The sequence below is a fragment of the Myxine glutinosa genome, chromosome 12 (assembly GCF_964187855.1).
Source record: "Myxine glutinosa chromosome 12, kmMyxGlut1.1, whole genome shotgun sequence".
In the NCBI taxonomy this organism is placed as follows: Eukaryota; Metazoa; Chordata; class Myxini; order Myxiniformes; family Myxinidae; genus Myxine; species Myxine glutinosa.
The window spans coordinates 65,296,241-65,323,802 of record NC_136272.1 but is presented as its reverse complement, the minus strand read 5'-3'; the positions used below and the strand labels follow the sequence as shown (position 1 = coordinate 65,323,802).

The 27,562-nt window shown below is 46.6% G+C and overlaps 1 protein-coding gene across 3 annotated transcripts in view; it reads right to left on the bottom strand.

Moving 5' to 3' along the window:
• Positions 1 to 9,203, bottom strand: part of LOC137437483 (galectin-8) — a 41,334-nt gene extending 32,131 nt beyond the window's left edge. The window contains exon 1 of one of the 3 annotated variants that reach the window (XM_078766901.1): positions 8,940 to 9,203. Coding sequence is in view for 2 of the 3 variants with exons in the window: in XM_078766902.1 (XP_078623028.1) it covers positions 8,940 to 8,984 (45 nt within the window). In the remaining variant the exon portion in view is untranslated. The remainder of the gene's footprint in view (positions 1 to 8,939) is intronic. The other 2 variants (XM_078766902.1, XM_078766903.1) reach the window with 2 other exon arrangements.
• Between the last annotated feature and the right edge of the window lie 18,359 nt (positions 9,204 to 27,562).

The following is a 27,562-nucleotide window of genomic DNA, read 5'->3' as shown; positions in this document are numbered from 1 at the left end:
CCATGTGCTGTTTTTGTCTTTCCCTCGCGGTCCCCATGTACTGTCTTTGTCTTTCCCTTGCGGTCCCCATGTACTGTCTTTGTCTTTCCCTCGCGGTCCCCATGTGCTGTTTTTGTCTTTCCCTCGCGGTCCCCATGTACTGTCTTTGTCTTTCCCTCGCGGTCCCTATGTGCTGTCTTTGTCTTTCCCTCGCGGTCCCTATGTGCTGTCTTTGTCTTTCCCTCGCGGTCCCCATGTACTGTCTTTGTCTTTCCCTCGCGGTCCCCATGTGCTGTTTTTGTCTTTCCCTCGCGGTCCCTATGTGCTGTCTTTGTCTTTCCCTCGCGGTCCCCATGTGCTGTTTTTGTCTTTCCCTCGCGGTCCCCATGTACTGTCTTTCCCTCGCGGTCCCCATGTACTGTCTTTGTCTTTCCCTCGCGGTTGTCAGCTCTTTCACGAGCCTCGATTCAGTATAGAAAAAAAAAAAAAAAAAAAAAAAAGTTTGAAATCATTAGCTTTAAGCGTTTAGAAAAAAAGTCCGGAAAACTGTTCTTTGCGTGACGGCCTGACGGACGGAGGGACGGCGTGCAAACCTATAGTCCCCTCTGGTGTACACAGGTAGGGGACTAACAAGCATTCTGAGTATTGCGCTGCAATACATGTCCCCTACCGGCAATCTGTCATCCGGAAAACTGTTGGGGAAATTACCAAAGTTCAAAGTGCCATAACTTTGTCAAAAATGATCGAAACGTCGTGAAGTTCGACCTTCATCTGTAACTTATCATGAGGAAACCACGTACCAAGTTTGAAATCATTAGCTTTAAGCGTTTAGAAAAAAAGTCCGGAAAGCTGTTCTTTCCGTGACGGACAGACTGAGGGACGGAGTGCAAACCTATAGTCCCCTCCGGTGTACACCGGTAGGGGACTAATAAAGAGAGACTACAACACCAACAAGTGATGAAGGTCTCAGATTCACGAACAGGTTGTAACAATATTACCGAACACCATTGCCATCAGGACTGACGTAGGTCGATGAAAGTTTGTTATTGCTCAATACTTCCATGCCTGAGATACACAAAATCTAGGAATATCCATGGAGCATTCCAGGCAAGATCCAAAGGAAACCCCAAAAAACTCCGCAATTGTCATCAAAATGGTTCTTGACTTCCATTCATCTATCTATAATTCCAGTAATCTCTGTCTGTACGTTTGTACGTTTGTACGTTTGTCTGTTTGTCTGTGACCGCTGTTTCTCGACAACTACCGGTCCGATATACTTGAAACTTGCCAGGTATATTGCTGGGGACCCGAGGATGTGCCTTTTCAAGGTTTGAAATTAATCGGACAAGTACTTACCGAGCTATGGCGATTTAGCCGTTCGCCGTTCGCTTTGCCGTTGCGAATGGACCAAACCATTCATGTAAATAGAGGGGGGGGGGGGTTCTGTGGTCGTTCGCTTTGGCTTTGCGAATGGACCAAACCATTCATGTAAATAGAGGGGGGGGGTTCTGTGGTCGTTCGCTTTGGCTTTGCGAATGGACCAAACCATTCATGTAAATAGAGGGGGGGGTTCTGTGGTCGTTGCGAATGGACCAAACCATTCACATCGAATCATCGAATCACATCGAATGGACCAAACCGTTCGCTTTGGACCAAACCATTGCATGTAAATAGAGGGGGGGGGGTTCTGTGGTCGTTGCGAATGGACCAAACCATTCATGTTTTTTTTTTTGTTTTTTTTGGCAAGGAACGGGCACCCACGTACGGGCACGTCCTAGCTTATATATAGTACGGGCATGCCCTAGTCTATCTATAATTCCAGTAATCTCTGTGTGTGTGTGTGTATGTGTGTGTGTATGTGTGTGTGTATGTGTGTGTGTATGTGTGTATGTGTGTGTGTCTGTGTGTTTGTCTGTGACCGCTGTTTCTCGACAACCACGGGTCCGATATACTTGAAACTTGCCAGGTATATTGCTGGGGACCCGAGGATGTGCCTTTTCAAGGTTTCATATTAATCGGAGAAGTAGTTACCGAGCTATGGCGATTTCTTTACCAAACTCCGCAAGCCGTTCGCTTTGGACCAAACCATTTCATGTAAATAGAGGGGGGGGATTGTCACCGTACTCGCAAGCCGTTCGCTTTGGCTTTGCGAATGGACCAAACCATTTCATGTAAATAGAGGGGGGGGATTGTCAGCGTACTCGCAAGCCGTTCGCTTTGGCTTTGCGAATGGACCAAACCATTTCATGTAAATAGAGGGGGGGGGTATAATTTTAGATATATATATAGTACGGGCATGCCCTAGTAACCATAAAACCACGAATGATGTGGTTATTCCACATCCTTTCAAACACAACACTGTGGTAAAACTACATATCGGAAGTTGCTCCATAGGTACTCAAAATACCCCCTAACGTCGAATTGCCACATTAAATCGGTTGTGGAAGGTCGAATTCGGATTCCTCACCTCAAAATACCCCGGAAATATCGACTTTCACGTATGACCACGATAGTTGCCACAAAAAGCCATTTCTAGGCCTTTTTTGACCTGCCGCCCCCACGGTCTAATCACAATTTAAAGAGAAGATAGTCGGAAATAATAGCAACCTGCGTAACCTCCGTAGTAAAAGCGCTGCTTGAGAGAATGAATGTAAAGGGTATTTCTAAAGGGAGCGCAAGGGTCTTATTTATGGATCTTAAGGACCTTGGGGGTCTGAAGGTTCTAAACGATCTTTGAGTTTGATGGTGTCTTCAGGTTGTCAAGGAGTTTGAAGACGAAAGGTATCCAGAGGTCTGGAACTCGCAAAGACGCACGCACGACTTCTTTTATGTAAAGAAGTAAAAACCAAGGATTGAGGTGGCCATCCGAATTTACAACAATTTCATGCACACCCAAAGTACAACCACCACTTTTGAACTTATTCCGTTTGGTGGTTCAGGAGTGCATACCAATCAAACACAACAACAACTAGAAAGAGCAATCAACGATTGCAGATCCCCTCACCAGAACCTATTTTGTGTGGTGTTTATGTGGAGCTTTAGTATGTATTTTATAGACGTACTCACATTGTAATTGTACATATTTTATAGACACACTCACTACTCAGTTGAAAAGAGATAACGTGTAAAAATTGTGGTCTACGTTGGTAAATGATGTGCGGACAAAAAAACGGAATAACCTCACCTCTGGTGAACAACACAAACACACCACAAAACACCACAAACACAAATACAACACACCAAATAAAACACCACAAATACAACACACCACACATACAATACAACACCATAAACACACAAACTAGAAAGAGCCCCGGAAGCGGTTTTTCGAAGCTGTACACGTTCTCCACGCTTTCGAAGTTAAGTAATTGTTCACAATTGTATTTATCTTTCGATGTGTGTACCTATAGTGTGTCCCGAGGAAGATTATCGGTGTTAATCTTTCATACCTGTATAAAAAATCGTCGGTTATTTTGTGCCGCGGTTTTTGCGACCTAGTACCTTGTTTCCTACCTTGAGGCTTTGTTTTCTCTCAGCGGTCGATTGTGGTCCATTTACTTTCGTTCTCAGTTTTTCCCAGTCTTTTCGCCCCATACTTCCTTGTTTAAAATCTTAACTAAAAAACAAAAACAAAAACAAAAAAACAAAAAAAACATTTCTTTCTTTGTTCTTATTCGTTTATTCGTTATTTGTTCGTTCGTTCATTCTCCGACCACGTGTTTCACCCCCATTTCCCCAGATAGTTTTCACTGTTCAATTTAAGAATGTTTAAACTTTCCCCTGAAGTACTGTATTCTGTCGTATATTATAACACCTTTTTCTTCTTCTTCTTTAAAAAGGTGCTTTCGACTTGCTCACCAAATCTATTCATTCCAAAAAAAAATTCCATCTCTTTCAGTTCCTCTTTCCTACATTCCCGAAACTCACCTGCACTCCCCCCCCCCCCCCCCCGCCTCCCCCCAGCGTCCTCAAACGTATCTCTGACTCGAAGGTCACAAGAAACTCATTTGCAATAAATGTTCGTTTCCCATTAATCGTACACTTTCTAAAATCCAAACTCACCCCTCCCCTCCAAATCTTCCCCATCACCCATCCCTTTCAAATTTCCCCCCTAAACTGCCCCCACACCCCTCCCCTCCCCTCCTAGATTCCCCCTCGCCCCTCCCCTCCTAAACTCCCCCATCCCTTTCAGATCTCCCCCTTGCCCCTTCCCTCCAAAACTCCGCCCTTCAAATCTGCCCACCCTCATTTTTTCTCCATCTCCCCCCTCTCACCCCTCCTCCCTTCTTTCCCCTTCCAACTCTCACCTTCATCTCCCCCAACCTTCTGCCTCACTCTGCCCTCCCCTCAAACACCTCACTGTGCCTCACCCAATCTCCATCAAACCATTTGTCCACCCCATGCTTCCCTTTCTACGAGCTATTCTGAAATCTCTGCCACACTTTCAACAGCTCTCCCTACCTCTTCCTCCTCTTCCACATCTTACCCTACCCCCCCCCACCCCCCCCCCCCTGTTCTGCATCCGATGCTTCCCCTTCCTCTTCATTAACGGTATGGACCTCAAACATCCAGGGCCTTCGCTCAAACTTGACTGATCTCTCCATACAGGTTGCTTCTGACAAACCAGACTTGATCTGCTTAACAGAAACTTTCCTCCTTCATGATGTCTCCAATTCCTTAATATCGCTTCCTGGTTACTCCCTCCTCCGGTATGATAGACCGGAGCCTCGTCCTGGAGGTGTGGTTGCTATCTTTATCAAAAACTCTTCTTCACTCGCCATGCACTGCCCTCTCTCCATCTCACCCCCAGGAGTACCTCTGGCTACGGCTTCCCCTTCGCTCCCACCTCTTGTTCATATGTGTGTTGTACCGTACACCAAACAGTGATGACTCCATCTACATCTCGCTGTCTGATAGGGAGCAACTTCTATCTACTCATCCCAACTCTCTCTTCCTCATATGTGGTGATTTCAATTGTCACCATGCCAGTTGGCTGGGTGTGGGTACCTCTCACCAGCCATGGCTCCTCAGCAAAGGACTTCTGCGATTCACTGGTACTGACACAATCTGTCAATTTCCCTACCCGGATCTCAGCCAATGGAGTATCTTCTCTTCTGGACTTGGTTATGACAAACTTCCCTGCAAATGTCTGCTGCTCTTCTTCTGCTCCAATCGGCTCATCTGATCATGTGCTTGTTAAAGTGGACATCTCTCTGACCATTTTCAGAGAGCCTCCTCAGCATCGACAAGTCTGGCATTTCACTCAGGCCAACTGGCACGGTCTTCAAGAAGCCATCAATCATCTGGACTGGTCTCCCATCTCTACCACCTCTGATATCAACTCATCCTGGGAATTCTTCCAAAGTAAATTGCTCTCTCTCATGCACAGATTTATCCCATCTAGTCTTCAGTTGTCATACCCTTCCTCCCGTCCATGGTACACGGAATCTTGTGGTGAGGCAGTTGCCCAGAAACAACTTTCCTTCGCCTCCTGGAAAGCAAATCAACGGAAGGAAATCTCATTTCCTTTCACAAAGCCCGAAACAAGTGTGTGTCCACCCTCAGGAGAGCCAGGAAACAATATCTCTCCACTCTCAAGACCGAACTCTCAAACCTGTCTCCCTCTTCCAAATCCTGGTGGCGTCTGGCCAAATCTGTTTCTGGTGTTTGTTCCCCCTCCATCCCCTCCCTTACCTCAAATGGCTACACAGCTGACTCCACACGTGAAAAAGCTGAATGCCTCAACTCTGTGTTTGCCTCTAAATCTTGTGTCCCAAACCCATCCCTCTCTGTACCCACCGTACCCAGTCGTACCCAGCTGCTCCTGGACTCTGTGTCCTTTCCTACTGACAAGGTGGAAAAGTTTCTGTCAACCCTCGACTCTGATTCTGCACCTGGACCTGACGGCATCAGCCCACGGGTCCTAAAATGCTGCTCTGCCGCTCTTTCACTCCCTCTCTCTGTTCTCTTCACCCTCTCTTTTGCTGAAGGTCATCTGCCATCTGCTTGGAAATCTGCCAACATCACCGCTTTGCACAAAAAAGGTGCAAAAACAGATCCTCGCAACCACAGACCAATCAGCCTTCTCCCAATTATCAGCAAAGTCATGGAATCCATCATTGCTTCGGATATTAAATCCTTCCTCTTCTCCAATGGCTTGATCTCTGATCATCAATTTGGTTTCAGACCAGGTCACTACTCTGGACATGCTGCTTCTGCTGTCTCAACAATGGATGGAGGTCCTCAATGCCAAACAGGAAATCAAGAGACGTCTCCCTTGACATATCACGTGCCTTCGATACGGTCTGGCACCCCGCTCTGCTCACCAAACTCTCCTCCTTTGGTATCCTTGGAAATCTCCATGCATGGCTTGCGGACTTCCTCTCCAGTCGTAGTCAACGTGTGGACTCTGAATGGTTTTCCCTCATCTCCCCTTCCTGTTCAGGCTGGAGTTCCCCAAGGCAGTGTTCTGGGCCCTGTGCATTTTCTGGTCTTCATCAATGATCTCTCCGACTCTCTTGAAAATCCTCTCTATCTCTTTACTGATGACCACTCTCTGCCACTCCATTCCTCATCCCTCAGATCGGCAGTCTGCAGCCTCCTCACTCACTGCAGACCTGGACAAAATCACAGACTGGTCAAACAAGTGGAACATGTCTTTCAATCCTAACAAATCTCACACTCTTACTTTGTCTCTCCGAAAAGCCCGACTGGCCAACCCTCCCAATCACTTTCTGAATAATCCTCTCCAAGAAGTTCTGTCACTCAAGCTTTTGGGTCTCACTATCTGCCATGATCTTTCTTGGGAAAACCACATTTCCAAGCTGGCTTCCAAAGCCAGTCGCCGACTGGGCATCCTCTGTCGTGTGATGTCCTTCCTTGGCACACCTGAGCTCCTCACCACATACAAGGCTTTCATCCGCAGCTCAATGGAATACTGCTCTCCCCTATGCGCCGGTGCTCCTGCCTCACACGTAGCTCGGCTTCACGCTGTTGAAACCAAAGCTTTCAGAATCATTGGAATCTCCCGCGATGAAGCTAATTCCGAGGGCCTTTCACTTACTCACCGCAGACAGGTTGGTGGTCTTTCCGTCTTCCACCGACTCCTCTCCAGCCTTGCTCCCCCAGCTTTCTCTGGGCTCTGTCCCCCTAATATTCCTGCAGGTCGCACAAGATCTGCCTGCAACCCTCTTATGGTTAAACTGCCAAATTCTAGGCTCTCTGCTCACCTTCACTCCTTCATTCCTCTTTTCTCCCGCCTCTGGAACAAACTCCGTCACTCTCTTCAATCCCACTCCTCTGTCCAGGTCTTTAAAACAGCTGTTGACCACCATCTCTGATCTTCCCCCATCCAAAACCTTGATCTTTTCTACCCCCACTAATTCACCCGAGATCCACTTTTTTGAAATACCAACTTCTTTCCTGGAAGTCCTTGCAGTGTCCTTGTGTTTTATACTTCTCCCACCCCCCCCCCCTTCCCCACGCCTCCTCCTCCCAAGCCCCCTCCCTACCACAGATCTGATGTACCTGCTCTCAAATGTTGTGTTTGTGTGCTTCCCCTTCTCTCCCCATCTTGTCTTCCGCTCCCCTTATTATATACTTTGTGTGTCTGTTTGATTTTTTGCGTAATAAATGTTAGCTCTTTCACGAGCCTCGAACCTGTATACAAATTAAAAAAAAAAAAAAAACCCACAAAACCACACATACAATACAACACTATAAACACACAAACACCACAAACACAAACACACCACAAAACCACACACCACCATAAACACAAACATCACCACAAAACCACACAACACGATAAACACACCACACAACATCAAAAACACACAAACACACCACAAAACCACACATACAATACAACACCATAAACACACCACAAAACCACACAACACCATAAACGCAAACACACCACAAAACCACACACCACCATAAACACACCATACAACACCATAAACACACACCACAAAACCACACCAACACACCACACCATAAACACAATACAACACCATAAACACACAAAACCACACAACACCATAAACACACCACAAAACCACACAACAACATAAACACACAAACACCACAAAACCACACCACACCACACCATAAACACAAACACACCACAAAACCAAACCACACCACACCATAAACACACAAACACGCCCCAAAACCACACACCACCATAAACACACAAATACACCACAAAACCACACACCACCATAAACACACAAATACACCACAAAACCACACAACACCATAAACACACAAACACACCACAAAACCACACACCACCATAAACACACAAACACACCACAAAACCACACAACACCATAAACACACAAATACACCACACCATAAACACACAAACACACCACAAAACCACACAACACCATAAACACACAAACACACCACAAAACCACACAACACCATAAACACACAAATACACCACAAAACCACACAACACCATAAACACACAAACACACCACAAAACCACACACCACCATAAACACACAAACACACCACAAAACCACACAACACCATAAACACACAAATACACCACACCATAAACACACAAACACACCACAAAACCACACAACACCATAAACACACAAACACACCACAAAACCACACAACACCATAAACACACAAATACACCACAAAACCACACAACACACAAACACACCACAAAACCACACAACACCATAAACACACAAATACACCACAAAACCACACAACACCATAAACACACAAATACACCACAAAACCACTCAACACCATAAACACACAAATACACCACAAAACCACTCAACACCATAAACACACAAACACACCACAAAACCACACACCACAAAACCACACACCACAAAACCACACACCACAAAACCACACACCACAAAACCACACACCACCATAAACACACCACAAAAACGGTGTGATTAATAAAAAATTTTTACCTGTAAGCGAGTCGTCATTGTTGTTATTTCTTTGAACTTTTCCATGGCTTCGGGATGTGGGATAGATCCAAGATAGGCACGTGGGAGGGTTGTGAGGTGGAGGGGACGAGGGTGAGGGCGATTTATAAGGAAAACTGTCGGTACTTTTAAAAGTCGATAACGGCTATGAGAGAAGGTGCACGAGGCTGTGACGTCACCACTCACCCGGTCACGTGACACCGTTATGAAACTTGAACAGAAGTCAAAATGGAGAAGCTGATATCAAAGCAACTTCGGCATTACAAAATACAAACCGAGGATATTATCATTATTATTACATTCTTATTTCCTTTAATTGTTTATTGACCTTTTAAAGGCTTATTTAAATTAACTGGTACTTTTGACTTTCACTTTCCATTCCTAGCGTACAGTATAAACGGAAATACTGTAAATGTACATGAAAAGGAGAATTCACAAGCCGACCTAGTTTATGTATATATACACACTATACCGGATGAACGTTTAATAATTGATAACTTCAGCGCTTTTTCTATACTTCAACAGCTTCCGATTTATTTGTCCAAAAATAAAGAAAACAAGTACACATACATTCAAAGTACACCGCCCCCTTGCCAAATAATTAAATATCCAACAAGTACACATACATTCAAAGTACACCGCCCCCTTGCCAAATAATTAAATATCCAACACGTACACATACATTCAAAGTACACCGCCCCCTTGCCAAATAATTAAATATCCAACAAGTACACATACATTCAAAGTACACCGCCCCCTTGCCAAATAATTAAATATCCAACAAGTACAGATACATTCAAAGTACACCGCCCCCATGCCAAATAATTAAATATCCAACAAGTACACATACATTAAAAGTACACCGCCCCCTTGCCAAATAATTAAATATCCAACAAGTACAGATACATTCAAAGTACACCGCCCCCTTGCCAAATAATTAAATATCCAACACGTACACATACATTAAAAGTACACCGCCCCCTTGCCAAATAATTAAATATCCAACAAGTACAGATACATTCAAAGTACACCGCCCCCTTGCCAAATAATTAAATATCCAACAAGTACACGTACATTCAAAGCACACCGCCCCCATGCCAAATAATTAAATATCCAACAAGTACAGATACATTCAAAGTACACCGCCCCCATGCCAAATAATTAAATATCCAACACGTACACATACATTAAAAGTACACCGCCCCCTTGCCAAATAATTAAATATCCAACAAGTACAGATACATTCAAAGTACACCGCCCCCTTGCCAAATAATTAAATATCCAACAAGTACAGATACATTCAAAGTACACCGCCCCCATGCCAAATAATTAAATATCCAACAAGTACACATACATTCAAAGTACACCGCCCCCTTGACAAATAATTAAATATCCAACAAGTACAGATACATTCAAAGTACACCGCCCCCTTGCCAAATAATTAAATATCCAACAAGTACAGATACATTCAAAGTACACCGCCCCCTTGCCAAATAATTAAATATCCAACAAGTACAGATACATTCAAAGTACACCGCCCCCTTGCCAAATAATTAAATATCCAACAAGTACAGATACATTCAAAGTACACCGCCCCCTTGCCAAATAATTAAATATCCAACAAGTACAGATACATTCAAAGTACACCGCCCCCATGCCAAATAATTAAATATCCAACAAGTACACATACATTCAAAGTACACCGCCCCCTTGACAAATAATTAAATATCCAACAAGTACAGATACATTCAAAGTACACCGCCCCCTTGCCAAATAATTAAATATCCAACAAGTACAGATACATTCAAAGTACACCGCCCCCTTGACAAATAATTAAATATCCAACAAGTACACATACATTCAAAGTACACCGCCCCCTTGACAAATAATTAAATATCCAACAAGTACACATACATTCAAAGTACACCGCCCCCTTGACAAATAATTAAATATCCAACAAGTACAGATACATTCAAAGTACACCGCCCCCTTGACAAATAATTAAATATCCAACAAGTACAGATACATTCAAAGTACACCGCCCCCTTGACAAATAATTAAATATCCAACAAGTACAGATACATTCAAAGTACACCACCCCCTTGCCAAATAATTAAATATCCAACAAGTACAGATACATTCAAAGTACACCGCCCCCATGCCAAATAATTAAATATCCAACAAGTACACATACATTCAAAGTACACCGCCCCCTTGCCAAATAATTAAATATCCAACACGTACACATACATTCAAAGTACACCGCCCCCATGCCAAATAATTAAATATCCAACAAGTACACATACATTCAAAGTACACCGCCCCCTTGCCAAATAATTAAATATCCAACAAGTACAGATACATTCAAAGCACACCGCCCCCTTGCCAAATAATTAAATATCCAACAAGTACACGTACATTCAAAGTACACCGCCCCCATGCCAAATAATTAAATATCCAACAAGTACACGTACATTCAAAGTACACCGCCCCCTTGACAAATAATTAAATATCCAACAAGTACAGATACATTCAAAGTACACCGCCCCCTTGCCAAATAATTAAATATCCAACAAGTACACATACATTCAAAGTACACCGCCCCCTTGCCAAATAATTAAATATCCAACAAGTACAGATACATTCAAAGTACACCGCCCCCTTGCCAAATAATTAAATATCCAACACGTACACATACATTCAAAGTACACCGCCCCCTTGCCAAATAATTAAATATCCAACAAGTACACGTACATTCAAAGTACACCGCCCCCTTGCCAAATAATTAAATATCCAACAAGTACACGTACATTCAAAGCACACCGCCCCCTTGCCAAATAATTAAATATCCAACAAGTACACGTACATTCAAAGCACACCGCCCCCATGCCAAATAATTAAATATCCAACAAGTACACGTACATTCAAAGTACACCGCCCCCTTGCCAAATAATTAAATATCCAACAAGTACAGATACATTCAAAGTACACCGCCCCCTTGCCAAATAATTAAATATCCAACAAGTACAGATACATTCAAAGTACACCACCCCCTTGACAAATAATTAAATATCCAACAAGTACAGATACATTCAAAGTACACCGCCCCCTTGCCAAATAATTAAATATCGTACAGCGCGGCATTGCCGGGGCGCCTCCGGCCTCCGGCGCCCGGCAATACCGCAGTGCAGCTCATAGAGGCTGCTTTGGGAGGGAGAGGTGCACACTAATTGATTGATTAATTGTATGATTAAAATCAATAAAGATTATCACAAAATATTTTCTGAATCAATTATTGGCTAATAGCATAACTAAACCACTAGAGCTTCATCCGAAGACCTATCTTTTAGGAATTTAATTAAATAAGTCATTAATAAAAAATTAAATAATTAATCGATGAAATGATTCATCAATAAATCAAAAATATCCTTTATGGCCACATCACCTGGTCACTGTCATGTCCAAATATTAGCTTCCCAGCTCAAAAGGTGCCTGACATATTGCCCAAATGAGAAAGAAAATAAATAAATGATTAAGAATGAAAATAAATAAATAATAATCATAAATAAATAAAAAATTAATCAATTCGCTAATAGAACATGTAAACCACCACCATTTCATCGGAATCTAACTAAAAAAAAAAAAAAAAAATCGTCATTAATCGAATAATTAAATAATTAATCGATTAATTGATTAATCAATAAACCAAAAATATATTTTACAGCCAAATCGATTTGTCATTGGCTTGTCCAAATATCAGCTTCCTAACCCAAAAGGTGCCTGAGATAATGCCCAGAAGAGAAAGGAAATAAATAAGTACTTAATTAATCGCTAATAATTAAATAACTCCTCAATTAATTGATTAATCAAAAAACAAAAAATTCCCTTTTTGACAAACGACTTGCTCACTATTGTTCTGAAATTTCAGCTTCCTAGCTCAAAGGATGGCTGAGATATCGCCCGGACAAACAAAGAAGAAAACAAGAAAACAACCAAAGTGAAAACTGAGTACTCCCTTTCAGCGTGCGTCACTGCTGAGCCCCCTTCGGTGCCCGGCAATGACGATTTGCAGTGCCTGGAGATGGCATAGGAAAGGAGCGGTGTACAATACCTCTTTTATAAACAATAGGTAATTCCATTGAAGTTGTTGTTAGATTTTCATGTTGTTAATGAATTGGTTTCTGTCGCACTTTGGGTGTAAATTCATGGATAAAACCTGATTATTCTGCTTTAAATTTGCATAAAAGAGTGTTTTACAATGTACAAATTTATGGTTCAAATTAAAATATTTCCCTACCCGGGGAGGAGGAACACCTCATCCCACAGTCTCTGCCCTCTCTCGCAGATTGTCCTCTCTCGCAGATTGCCCTCTCTCGCAGATTGCCCTCTCTCGCAGATTGCCCTCTCTCGCAGATTGTCCTCTCTCGCAGATTGCCCTCTCTCGCAGATCCCCCGATCCTCCAAGATCCCCCGCTCCTCCAAGATCCTCCACCCCTCCCAGATCCTCCACCCCTCCCAGATCCTCCGCCCCTCTCTCAAATCCTCCGCCCCTCTCCCCGATCCTCCGCCCCTCTCCCAGATCCTCCGCCCCTCTCCCAGATCCTCCGCCCCTCTCCCAGATCCTCCGCCCCTCTCCGAGATCCTCCGCTCCTCCTAGACCCTCCGTTCCTCTCCCAGAACCTCTGCTCCTCTCCCAAATCCTCCGCCCCTCTCCCAAATCCTCCACCTACTCCCAGATCCTCCGCCTCTACCCAATATCCTCCGCCCCTCTGCCAGATCCTCCGCCCTCTCCAAGATCCTCTACCTCCTCCCAGACCCTCCGCCCCTACCCAATATCCTCCGCCCCTCTCCCAGATCCTACACCCCTCCAAGATCCTGTACCTCCTCCCAGACCCTCTGCCCTGACCCAATATAATCCGCCCCTCTCCTAGATCCTCCGCCCCTCTCCCAGATCCTCCACCCCTCTCCCAGATCCTCCACCCCTCTCCCAGATCCTCCGCTCCTCTCACAGATACTCCGCCTAGTCGCACATCCCCCGCCCCTTTCGCAGAGCCTCCGCTTCTCTCCCAAATCCTCTGCTTCTCCAGGATCATCCACACACTCCCAGATCCTACACCCCTCCAAGATCCTCTACCTCCTTCCAGACCCTCTGGCCCGATCCAATATCATCCGCCCCTCTCCTAGAGCCTCCGCTACTCTTCCAGATCCCCCGCCCGTCTCGCAGAGCCTCCATTACTCCTAGAACCTCCGCCCCTCTCTCAGAACCTTCACCCCTATTCAATACCCTCCGCCTCCTCCCAGAGCCTCTGTCCTCCCCCAGACCCTCTGCCCCTATCCAATAACCTCCGCCTCCTCCCAGATCCATCCCTCCGCCATCCCAGAGCCTTCTCGCCTCTCTCACACCGTGGATTGTTTATTTTATATCGTACCGCTTTTTCTTCTTTCAATAGCTGAGGGCGAGACTACCGGAAGTGGGGCTACATCCGGGCACTGTGGACCACAGCAACCTGGCTGCCGTTGAAAACAAAACCCGTCTGACAGGTTAATGCTATGCTGCACTGCACTGTTCAACACCATTTTAACGCTATTTTTTTGCTTCAAAATGCCCAAAAGCTGTGTAGTTTTTGGTTGTACTAACCACAACTGGAAACCGGGAGAGAAAAGATCTTATTTTGAACTTCCTAAACGGGGAAAAAGCCCTGAAAGGAGAGACAAATGGCTGACAGCTATCCACACCACAGGGAGAATGAAGACGGCTCTCACTGGAGCCCACCCAAGGGTGGTCTGCTCAGATCACTTTGTTTCTGGTAATTAGTGCATAGCATAACACATTAACACACATAGCATAACACATTAACACACATAGCATAACACATTAACACACATAGCATAACACATTAACACACATAGCATAACGCATTAACACACATAGCATAACGCATTAACACACATAGCATAACACATCAACACACATAGCATAACGCATTAACACACATAGCATAACGCATTAACACACATAGCATAACGCATTAACACACATAGCATAACACATTAACACACATAGCATAACGCATTAACACACATAGCATAACACATTAACACACATAGCATAACACATCAACACACATAGCATAACACATTAACACACATAGCATAACGCATTAACACACATAGCATAACGCATTAACACACATAGCATAACACATTAACACACATAGCATAACACAAATAGTCCACTGATTTTTTTTTTTTTTTTACGACATGCAATGCATGGTCAGTGTATTTAATCAGTAAAATTAAATTAAAAAGCTAAAAAACACAAAACAAAATTTCAGGTTGAATAAACAAGCAAATAGTATAAAATAATAATAAATAAAATAATATATTAAACAGGAGAAATAATAAATACACACCTGGTGTGCTGGTCAAATACATATACAGATTCCCAAAATCGAAATCTGGCCACTGTGTGGGGTCGTCAGGCCATGCATCTGCTGGAAGCCGATAAGGGCAGTCATCCAAGCCAACAACAGGTAATTTCATCCAAGCCAACAACAGGTAATTTCATCCAAGCCAACAACAGGTAATTTCATCCAAGCCAACAACAGGTAATTTCATCCAAGCCAACAACAGGTAATTTCATCCAAGCCAACAACAGCTAATTTCATCCAAGCCAACAACAGCTAATTTCATCCAAGCCAACAACAGCTAATTTCATCCAAGCCAACAACAGGTAATTTCATCCAAGCCAACAACAGGTAATTTCATCCAAGCCAACAACAGGTAATTTCATCCAAGCCAACAACAGGTAATTTCATCCAAGCCAACAACAGGTAATTTCATCCAAGCCAACAACAGCTAATTTCATCCAAGCCAACAACAGCTAATTTCATCCAAGCCAACAACAGGTAATTTCATCCAAGCCAACAACAGCTAATTTCATCCAAGCCAACAACAGCTAATTTCATCCAAGCCAACAACAGGTAATTTCATCCAAGCCAACAACAGGTAATTTCATCCAAGCCAACAACAGCTAATTTCATCCAAGCCAACAACAGCTAATTTCATCCAAGCCAACAACAGCTAATTTCATCCAAGCCAACAACAGGTAATTTCATCCAAGCCAACAACAGGTAATTTCATCCAAGCCAACAACAGGTAATTTCATCCAAGCCAACAACAGGTAATTTCATCCAAGCCAACAACAAGTAATTTCATCCAAGCCAACAACAGCTAATTTCATCCAAGCCAACAACAGGTAATTTCATCCAAGCCAACAACAGCTAATTTCATCCAAGCCAACAACAGCTAATTTCATCCAAGCCAACAACAGCTAATTTCATCCAAGCCAACAACAGCTAATTTCATCCAAGCCAACAACAGGTAATTTCATCCAAGCCAACAACAGCTAATTTCATCCAAGCCAACAACAGGTAATTTCATCCAAGCCAACAACAGCTAATTTCATCCAAGCCAACAACAGCTAATTTCATCCAAGCCAACAACAGCTAATTTCATCCAAGCCAACAACAGGTAATTTCATCCAAGCCAACAACAGGTAATTTCAGCTCGTATCTTGCCCTCGCCTATCTATCTGTATAATCGTAAGACATTTGGAATGCTCTGCTAAATTAAACTCAATGAAAATGGTCTGTTCGAAATGTTTGAGGAAACTCAGATATTCGGACCTTATAAACAAATTCCAGTGACGTAGTTCACTCAATCGTTTAATATGTATTCATAGGTAACAATTGGGAATAACTATTCACTTTTGTAGAAGACCAACTCGATTGATTAATCTTTTCATTATTGTTCTAACGGTCGACTATCATGCGACCCTTTATAGGCCGGTCATTTTACGAATATACCCACCACAAATTGCAATAGTAATGAAACTTGGCATTTTTGCTTCTTTTGACCCATGTAATAACATAGTAAAAGTCAAGGAATAACGAGGCATTGGAACACATTCATTTCGAGCAACCACTTTTTGACAGTTATGCACGAAAATAAGCTAATAAAAATGGCACAAAATAATGCACTTAATTTGTTATTTCGTTCACATTCTCAAAATATGTCAGAAATGTAAGTGTTTAAGAGTGTAAGACAGGCCTTATGCCCTGGTTTTACAATACATTTGACATGTAAAGGTATATATTGTTATGAATTTGGTAATGCAACATCTAGAGCTAGGTAGATCTGAATAGGTAGGTATTCGGCTGTCGTGACAGGGACTCTACATGTAATAAGTTATTGATGTCTAGGCGTTTGTCGGGGTAAGATGTATGGTTGTGGACCTACCTGGAGGTTCGAGTGTTAAATAGTGAGGGATTAAAGGTAACGCCCCTGTGAGTCTCACCTAGTAGTCAAACCTTTGTCCATTATGGCACTGCAAACCACATAAACATTAGTTAGGTCCTTAGCGCAACATTAAATAATCCCCTTTCCCTGACAAGGACTTCGTATTAAATTGGCAGGAAACCAGGTCAAAAACACCGCCATAATTGGCCGCCACCGTGTACACCTCAAAAGGCCTACAAACCTGGCCGGCACGTGTTATGCTAGGACCGCGGGGTCACGGACGGGAGATGTCAGGAGTCGCATGCCGCAGAGGGCGTGACCTGGGCGAGTTGGGAGGCTTTGATTGGCTGAGGAGTGCGCCAATGTGACGTAAACGGCCACCAATATAGGCGACGGTCGGACGCCATTTCAACAGAGACGGACACACACGTCGATGAGCGATCAAGTCGGAAGTTCGAGTGGAGTCCAGAGTTGAGAGAGTTGAGTCGCAGAGTTCGTTGTTACAGTTCCGTACCAGAGTTCGTGGCAGTTGGCACAGGACACGGTTCGTTGCACAGTTCGTCGGAGTTGGCACAGGACACGGTTCGTTGAACATTCGTGACCACAGCTCGTTGCAGTTGGCAGTTGGCACTTGGTTTTGGTTGCTTCGTGCAGCCCTGCGGTGGACCGTTGGAGCAAAGGAGCTCGTGGTGTGTGTGGGCCGTTGGACCGACGAGGCCTGGTGGCGCTTGGAGGCGGACGCAGAGGGCCGTGGAACTTGGAGCGAGGTGTGCGATCGGGCCGAAAGGAGCGGTGTTGGACGGCAGCCACAAAGACGACGAAAGACCAGATAAGCCCGAATCCGCGTACATTTTGAACGACGTGACGTGTTCTTTTCGTAATTAATCTCCCTCGTTTTGTGTTTGATATCAGTCGTGTGGGGACGTCCCGATTTAGTTATTAGTATTACCGGCGCGTGTTTTTTTCCTTGTTATTACTTTTCAATAATAAATCCTTATATTATTTTCTGTACATATTTGAACGCAGTTTCCTGGGTGTTTCATTTTAATAGATAAGGCTGTGGAGCTCGTTGCGTCTGGCCTCCCGCGCGTTTAACTTTGTGTTGAGCTTGAATCCGCCATTGAGTTTTCGCCTCGGGAGTGTAAAGTCTCGCAATCGGTCATCCGTGTTACCCTACGGTGTTCACCAAGGGTAGTCACGCGACAAGTGGTGTCAGGAGTGGGATTTGAACCCGTCGGACAAATTTTTTTTGTCCGCGGCGAGACATCGACACGGTCGGGCGTACATTGCGTCCGACGTTCGAACGCAAAATTTGTATAGGCGAGGCGGAGAAATTTAATAATCAATTGGGCATACGGAGCGCGATATCGCGTCTTCGTCAAATTTAAATTGTGTTTTTGGTATTAAAATAAATACGCGCGCGGGAAACAACCTTCCGAAAGGCAGATGTCGGAGGTCGACGAAATGGAGGTGCGCATCGAGGCCTCCGTCAGCGTCGGGAGTGAGCCGGAAATGGGGGATAAGGAGGATAGCGTTGGAACTTTCCCCGCCGGTGGGACGGCCCCGATAGATCTCCAGACCATAGTAAATTTATTAAATGCTCAGAGGGCCGAGGGTGAGCGAAACCTTGCAGAAATTCGGGGAGACATGAGGGCTCAGAGTGAGCGATTGGGGAACCGGATGGATGCTCAGGGTGAGCGATTAGAGGGCCAAATGGGGATAATGAGGGACGAAGCGAGGGCTCGGAGTGAAAAATTGGGGGCAAGGAGGGACGAAGCGAGGGCTCGGAGTGAAAAATTGGGGGCAAGGAGGGACGAAGCGAGGGCTCGGAGTGAAAAATTGGGGGCACAGGAGAAGCCAAAGGTGGCAAAAATTGAATCGGAACGGGGGGAAGCTAGATTGGGAACAGGAGAGAGTACGGCCCATGCAGATGTGCACGGGGCTCAGGAGCCGGGAATGGCAAAATTGGGAATTGCACAGGGAATGGCAATTGAAGTAAATGGGGAGACCGCAGGTCCACAGGTGGATGGGGAATGTCCACAGGTGGATGGGGAATGTCCACAGGTGGATGGGGAATGTGTACAGGTAGAGGGGGAATGCCTGCAGGTAAACGTGGAGAGTCCACAGGTGAGCGGGGAAGGAAATTTGGAATGTGAGAGTTGTAATGGGGAATGTTTCCCACATTCTGGCCTGGTTGTTTATCGGGACCGTGTGGATGTCACAACACCCCAACCGGGGGATGAATTTGGAATTGTGCAGCACCAGGGCGGTGGTGCGGAGCAAGAGGGGGTAGAGTTTTTGGGGGTCCATGCGATAGAGCCGGACCGGGTATTTATTGGGGATATTGATCAAAGCCTGGCGGGGCCAGGAATGATTTGTAATGATGAGGATGATTTGATCCAGCGGCTGGAGACCTGTGACAGTCCCATGGAGGTAGAGCTTGTTCAGGCCCAAAGGAGCCTGGGGGAAGAGGTGAGTTGGTCCGAGGAGGTGGTTGGAATGACCGAGGGGACGCTCACTGTACACTGCTATTTGGAAACAGAGGCTCCAAAATTGGACAACCAGTTGGGGGAGTGTGTTGGCTCCGGGCTGGATTTGGATCTTGGAGGATCGGGAGATAGAGCTTCTGGAGATTTGGTCCCTGTAGGGAATTTGGATCAACTGCAGGGAGGGGCAGAACAACCGGTGGTAGAGGTTGTTCCCTGCAGCTGCGGTTTGGCAGTGGGAATGAAAATTTGTAAAATAAAATTTAAAATAAAATTACAATGGGAACTTGATTTGGAGCAGCCATGGTGGGGATTGGTCCCCGGGCTGCGGGATTTGGACATGGAGAGGTCATGGGTGATGGCCTCGGGCAAAAGTTGCCCCTTTCAAAATTTGGGTATGCCGGCCAGCTGGGGGGCTGTGATGGCGAGATTTGGACGTGGGGTCCAGCCTTGGGTGTCGAGGTACGACCTGGGTCCCACGGGGGGTCTGGTGGAGTGTGGCGTCGGGGCGCCGTCCGAGCTGGTGGCTCGGGCCGGCAGGGTCACCGGACCCTGGTGGGGGTTAAGACCTCCAGGGAGGTCAGAGGTGGTTTCTCAAGCCTGGGATGGCAAATATTGAGGACCACTGGGGGGAGGTGTTGTGGGTCGCGCTTTGGTGGTGGCACCGCAGATGGCCAGCTTGGGCCTGATGTAGTGATCACCCGGGCATGCGACCTGACACCCTCTCCCTGAGACTTTGGGACAACTGGCATGTGATGACCTGCCATGCCGTGTTGGTCGATGGACGCGGGTCAAACCGAATGGACAGGGATGGAGATAGCCTGCCGGACAACCATTGGGGCATCTGTGGAACGTGATGGTGTGAGTGACCTTCCACAGATGCTCCGTTATGATTTATGGACTCTCGGGTTGGGAAGAGAGCCATGGGGATGTGAATCGGGAGATGTGTAACGAGCCGAGCATATGGGCCATGCTCGGCTGGCATGTGTATGGCAAAGCATCCTTCTTTGGTGAGGTTAGTGAAATGTGATAAATGTTTAGCATGGGTAATCTGTGGGTTAGATGGAAATTTAAGGGTGGATTTAGAAATGCCATGGTGGACACTGTACAGTGACGCCATTATTGATCCAGGTGTGTAGACCAAAGTGTTGGAGGCTGTGATGAAATTAATAGGGTAGCAAGACACAGCTTTCATCTGGTTGCGGGGGCAACGGTGCTGATATTTGGGACGCGGGATGATGGGGATGTAGTTGTGTAGCCTGAGGGTCAACGTGGTGCTGTGCGTGTCCGAGGTGTGTGGACCATGTCTTCTGGGTGAGTCTCCTGGTGGAGCATGGCTGTTGACTGGACCTTGGTGTGGTCAAGTGTGGGTGAGCACTGGGGGGCTGCAGTTCTGTAGTCGGACTGGGGGATGATGGGGAGGTGCAGGGGACGTGGCTGTAGGGATGCCACGCACTGCGACCGTGCCCCCCAGGGCCGAGGTTGTGTGTGCGGTAGTGTGTGTTTTGGCAGCAAGTGCTCACCACATTGGCCAGCTGGGGCTGCTGCAGCTGTGTTCCTCGCAGGGGGGGCCGAAGGATGGATGGTGGGTCGCACCCTTATGGACGCTCATGGGCCATGTTGGCGTTTTGACTGCTCACCTTGTCCCGGTGACCCTTGCACGGTAGAGGTGCAGAGCTGTCGTGGCCATAGGTAGTTGTGTAGTGATGATCACCGTTGGATGCGGATCCACATACCTGCCAGTGTAGTGGGGACAAAAGAGAAATTTGGAAGGATTTGGTAGGCCCAATGTGAAATTTGGGGAATTGTATGGGTGGATTGCACTCTTGGACCTGACCAACCTGCAACTACCTGCACTTGAGGTGAGTGTTTTGAGGAGTACTGTCCCAGGCTTCAGGACTTGCTTTGGGAAATTGGGGACATGTAATTTGGAGTTGGGCGGGTGAGAGTGATGACATGGCCGGTGAGGGGATGGAATGGGAGCCACAGTGTCTTGTGGGTGGCGTATGTTTTTGTGTTGTGGTTAGGTGTTTTGATGTGGTCGTGAGAGTGGAACCTGGAGAGTGAGTGATGATTATTGGAGATAATGAGGGGCGATAATTGTGCTTTTTGGAAATGTGCTCATGGGAAGATGTGATGGTTTAAATGTGAACTGGGGGAATTTCACATGTAGCAGGCCATGGCAAGCCTTGTAACACCTTTTACACCATCTCTGGAATTGTACTGAATTGTGCTGAGTTGTGTGGAGAATTGAATGGCAGTGGGGGAGGAAGTGTGTTTTGGGGTCTTGTGGGTGGGGAAGGTGTGTGTGTCCGCAGGTACAGAGCAAGCTCTGAGGAGCGATGCCTGCGGGCCCCCCTCTGCGGCAATTACCCCTGGCAGCCGGTGGTAACTGGAAATTGGAGCTCGTCGGTGGAGGGTCTGGTTGGGCGCCGCGGGGTGAGGAAGTCCCCCGGTGACCCGTGTTGCTGCGTGAAAGCAGGAGGCAAAGGAGCCTGGTGTGTGTGGAGACCCTCACCGGCGAGGTAACGGCAGAAAGGGGCTGTTGGGCTGTCACGGGGCCAAGAGGTAAAGGGGGGGGGGGGGGCAAGGAATTTGTAAGTCGGTTGACTTGTTTTTGGGACTGCGGGCACCACAGCCTGATGCGCCCCCACCATCTTTTGTGCGGTACCTCCCCGCTGCCTAGTTGAGGAATGCACACACACGTGAATGACATCAATGCCATGGTCCTGCAGGGGGTGTATTGAAATAAGTGCTTTGTTGATTTTTGAAATGCCTTGATGACCTATGGAATGAGAATGAGTGGTTAAGGGGTCTGTGTAGGATGAATGTGGGCGAAATCCACCGAGCCGTGTCACTCACCTGTAACATCTGGACAGGGCCCGTGGAAATTTAGTGGGATGCATTGGGGATGGCCCCGCAGGTAAGGTTGTGTCTTGTGGCATCCACCGGGGGACGCGGTCTGTAGACCGGGGTATGTACAAAGGTTAGAGTTTTGAGTTCGGGAAGATGGTTAAGTTTTGTGGTTAAGTTAGTGTTGTGTGTTGTTGTTTCCTCCCTCCACAGGAACAACGAAGAAGATGTACATACTTGCATGATGGTTAAGGGGTTCAGCATGTTAAGGAAGTGTAGGTAGGTAGTCCGACTCACTTCCCACAGCCCTTCCTGATTTATTTCATAGGTTAATTAAGTGTGTGACAGTAAGTGTTAAGGCTGGAATGGTAGCGCCTGCGGTGAACCTTGCAGGAGCTACGGTTCCAGGGGGGGGGGGCTGTGTTATGAATTTGGTAATGCAACATCTAGAGCTAGGTAGATCTGAATAGGTAGGTATTCGGCTGTCGTGACAGGGACTCTACATGTAATAAGTTATTGATGTCTAGGCGTTTGTCGGGGTAAGATGTATGGTTGTGGACCTACCTGGAGGTTCGAGTGTTAAATAGTGAGGGATTAAAGGTAACGCCCCTGTGAGTCTCACCTAGTAGTCAAACCTTTGTCCATTATGGCACTGCAAACCACATAAACATTAGTTAGGTCCTTAGCGCAACATTAAATAATCCCCTTTCCCTGACAAGGACTTCGTATTAAATTGGCAGGAAACCAGGTCAAAAACACCGCCATAATTGGCCGCCACCGTGTACACCTCAAAAGGCCTACAAACCTGGCCGGCACGTGTTATGCCAGGACCGCGGGGTCACGGACGGGAGATGTCAGGAGTCGCATGCCGCAGAGGGCGTGACCTGGGCGAGTTGGGAGGCTTTGATTGGCTGAGGAGTGCGCCAATGTGACGTAAACGGCCACCAATATAGGCGACGGTCGGACGCCATTTCAACAGAGACGGACACACACGTCGATGAGCGATCAAGTCGGAAGTTCGAGTGGAGTCCAGAGTTGAGAGAGTTGAGTCGCAGAGTTCGTTGTTACAGTTCCGTACCAGAGTTCGTGGCAGTTGGCACAGGACACGGTTCGTTGCACAGTTCGTCGGAGTTGGCACAGGACACGGTTCGTTGAACATTCGTGACCACAGCTCGTTGCAGTTGGCAGTTGGCACTTGGTTTTGGTTGCTTCGTGCAGCCCTGCGGTGGACCGTTGGAGCAAAGGAGCTCGTGGTGTGTGTGGGCCGTTGGACCGACGAGGCCTGGTGGCGCTTGGAGGCGGACGCAGAGGGCCGTGGAACTTGGAGCGAGGTGTGCGATCGGGCCGAAAGGAGCGGTGTTGGACGGCAGCCACAAAGACGACGAAAGACCAGATAAGCCCGAATCCGCGTACATTTTGAACGACGTGACGTGTTATTTTCGTAATTAATCTCCCTCGTTTTGTGTTTGATATCAGTCGTGTGGGGACGTCCCGATTTAGTTATTAGTATTACCGGCGCGTGTTTTTTTCCTTGTTATTACTTTTCAATAATAAATCCTTATATTATTTTCTGTACATATTTGAACGCAGTTTCCTGGGTGTTTCATTTTAATAGATAAGGCTGTGGAGCTCGTTGCGTCTGGCCTCCCGCGCGTTTAACTTTGTGTTGAGCTTGAATCCGCCATTGAGTTTTCGCCTCGGGAGTGTAAAGTCTCGCAATCGGTCATCCGTGTTACCCTACGGTGTTCACCAAGGGTAGTCACGCGACAATATATTGAGATAATTGACATTTAAGGTAGCTTTATCCCAATAAAATTGAATTTTTTGATCGACACGCTCCATGCTCACGGATATTGCAGTTCTTATCATGAGATACAAAGGTATGAACGGAGTGCAGCAGTTACACTAGGGACAGACATACCAAACTACCGGCCAGAGCAGGTCATCCAATATATGGCGGACAATGTCGATCACAACATCCGTACAATAGATGGCCTCAACACATTCCACGGGATGGGAATGATTGCGTCTGTCACTCCTGGCCCCCGCCGGACATCAACAAGAGTGCCACGTTTATCTGTGACACTGAAGGATGTTGAAGCTGTGGGTCGGATAAACATCCGGCATCTGACATCACCTTGCGATGGTCTAGATACTCTGAGGTATGAGGTTCTGCAAGATGAGATGGAAAAGGACAGATCTACCAACCTTGACCTCCTCTGGAAGCTGTCCCTCACATTGCGCTCACCACGACCAGCATGGTCTGGCATGATGCAAGCCGTGCACACTAGTATACATCCAGGTCAGTCTGCAATCTTTCTGCTTCCCATGATCGACATGAACAGCAGTGATCCAACTTGCATCTATTCAACATTGACATTTCTATGTGAGCACGCCAAACAGTACAACGCAAAGGTCATCATCACATTTGACCAACCACTTTGGTGGAAGGCGCTTACCATCATCGAAAGCTTGCAACCGGAGGGCAGTGACTTGTGTAAGGTTGTACTGCGCTTGGGAGGCTTCCACACGTTGATGAGCTTCTTGGGGAGTATTGGAAATATCATGTCAGGATCTGGACTGCGCTCTGTTCTGGAACTGGTGTATGCTGAGAACACTGTAACGCACATGCTCTCTGGCAAGGCATATGACCGAGCTATCCGTGGTCATCTCTTGGTTGATGCAGCACTGAACACTCTCCTCGCAGAAAGGGTACTTGGTACGCTAGTGCCTGCTTGTTCGCAGGCTCAGGATGATGGCCCTCAGGGCACTACAGGAGATGACGAACCAAGTGAAGACGCGATAATGCAAAGCATAGATGAGGCACAGGCAGCCATGGATCCGCATGATACCGAGGCAGGACAGGCAGCCATGGATCCGCGTGATACCGAGTCAGGGTCACAAAGTGTGGGAGCTGGCCCAGTTGACCTGTGTGAGCTACGAAACCTGTATGATTCATTGTTGAAGGGTGAGGGTTGCACTGAAGATATCCTTTCAGCCCCGGTTCTGGACTCTGTTCGTGACATCATGAATGTTGCTCGACAATCGAAGAAGGATCTGCGTACAGCACAGCTATGGCTGCAATACATGGACATGATAGACATTCTGAGGACATTCCTGAGGTCGGAACGCACTGGTGACTGGCGTCTGCACGTGCACGCTTTGCACGACATGTTGCCCTACCTAGCAGCTGCAGGCCACAATCTGTACACAACATCTGTGTACATCTACCTGCAGCGACTGGCACAACTGTCTATTCAGCATCCGGAGGTCCACCATCAGTTCCAGAATGGATTTCACGTAGTGCGGCGTTCAGATCGGTACTGGGCCGGCTTGTCCACAGATCTTGTGATCGAGCAAGTGCTCATGAGAAGTGTGAAAACCACAGGGGGACTAACAATGGGTCGTGGAATGAGCGAGCCGCAAAGGATCACGTGGCTGCTGTCCACCCCCATATGTGCAGAGGTCAACATGGCTTTGCAAGAGTACACATCAGTGCAGTATGGGACCAGTGACCAGCACAAAGAACAAAGCGCAGCTCGACAAGGACGGGACACAGATGACACGCACAAACTTATTCGCTACCTGTCATCAAAGGATCCCTTTGGAAACGATCCAACTCTGCAAAGCATTGACACTGGCATCACAGCTGGAGATTCGGTCAATGCTGACCAAGCAGCGTCAGTCGGCAGGAAGATCTTAGATGGAATGCTTGACAAAAAGGTTCTTGATCACACGTTCAAGAAGAAAGATCAGGTTGTGACTCTTGACACACGTTCATCATTGAAAACTGGCAGACAATCCGTTCTGATAGATCCACAACTGTTGTTCCAACGTCTGAGTACGGCAGGATCACGCTGTGATGACCTCAAAGATGTCTTCAAGTACGAACTAAGCAGTTTCCCACCAGCACTGTTTAAGACCACTGATATCCTGCTTGAGGCCGACAAGCCAGCGCTAGCCGAAGCCATTTGGAAACAACTCCCCCTTGACGTTCGCAACACAGTGCTGCCACAGAATGTGCAATATGTTCTGGATGGTGGGGCATTGCTACACAGAATTCCTTGGAATTCTGGCGAGACATATGGAGGAATCGCCAGTCACTACGTGCGATATGTTGGAGACAGGTATGGTAACGCTGTCGTAGTGTTCGATGGATATGTGAGCGCACCCTCCACCAAAGATGTAGCGCACAGCAGGCGCGTTCGATCTCACAGCAGTCCCCTTGTCAACTTCACAACGGACATGGTATGTACTATGAAGAAAGATGACTTCCTTGCCAACCAAACAAATAAACAACGTTTCATCAATCTACTGAGTGATGACCTTCAACGGCGGCACAACGCTGTTCATCATGCCAGGGCAGATGCAGATGTTCTCATAGTGGAGACAGCCATTGCATGTGCAAACACCAAGGACACCGTGATAGTTGGCGACGACACCGATCTTCTTGTTCTCCTTTGCAGTCGTGCAGGGCCCACATCTCACAACCTGTTCTTCCGACCTGAGCCTAAGCTGACGTCAAGGAGGCAAGCAAGATGTTGGAATATCGAGCAAGTGCAAAAGACACTTGGACGCAATGTTTGTGACAAGCTTCTTGTTGCACATGGACTCCTGGGTTGTGATACCACGTCAAGAATTTACTCGATTGGCAAATCAACAGCCTTGAAGAAGCTGAACTCCAGTGCGTATTTCTCCGAGCTTTTGGCAAACTTCAACACTCCTGGAGCGTCAAAAGAGGATGTCATGACAGCTGGAGAGAATGCCCTGGTTTGCTTGTATAATGCCCAGCCCGGGGAAACACTGGACATGCTGAGGCTTCAACGCTTCCACCAGAAGGTTTCAACAAGCACTGTCAGAGTTGAGCCTCGTACCCTGCCCCCTACATCAGCATCTGCAAAGCAACATTGCCTACGGGTGTATGTTCAGGTTCAGCAGTGGCAAGGAGTTGCCATGGATGCCAAT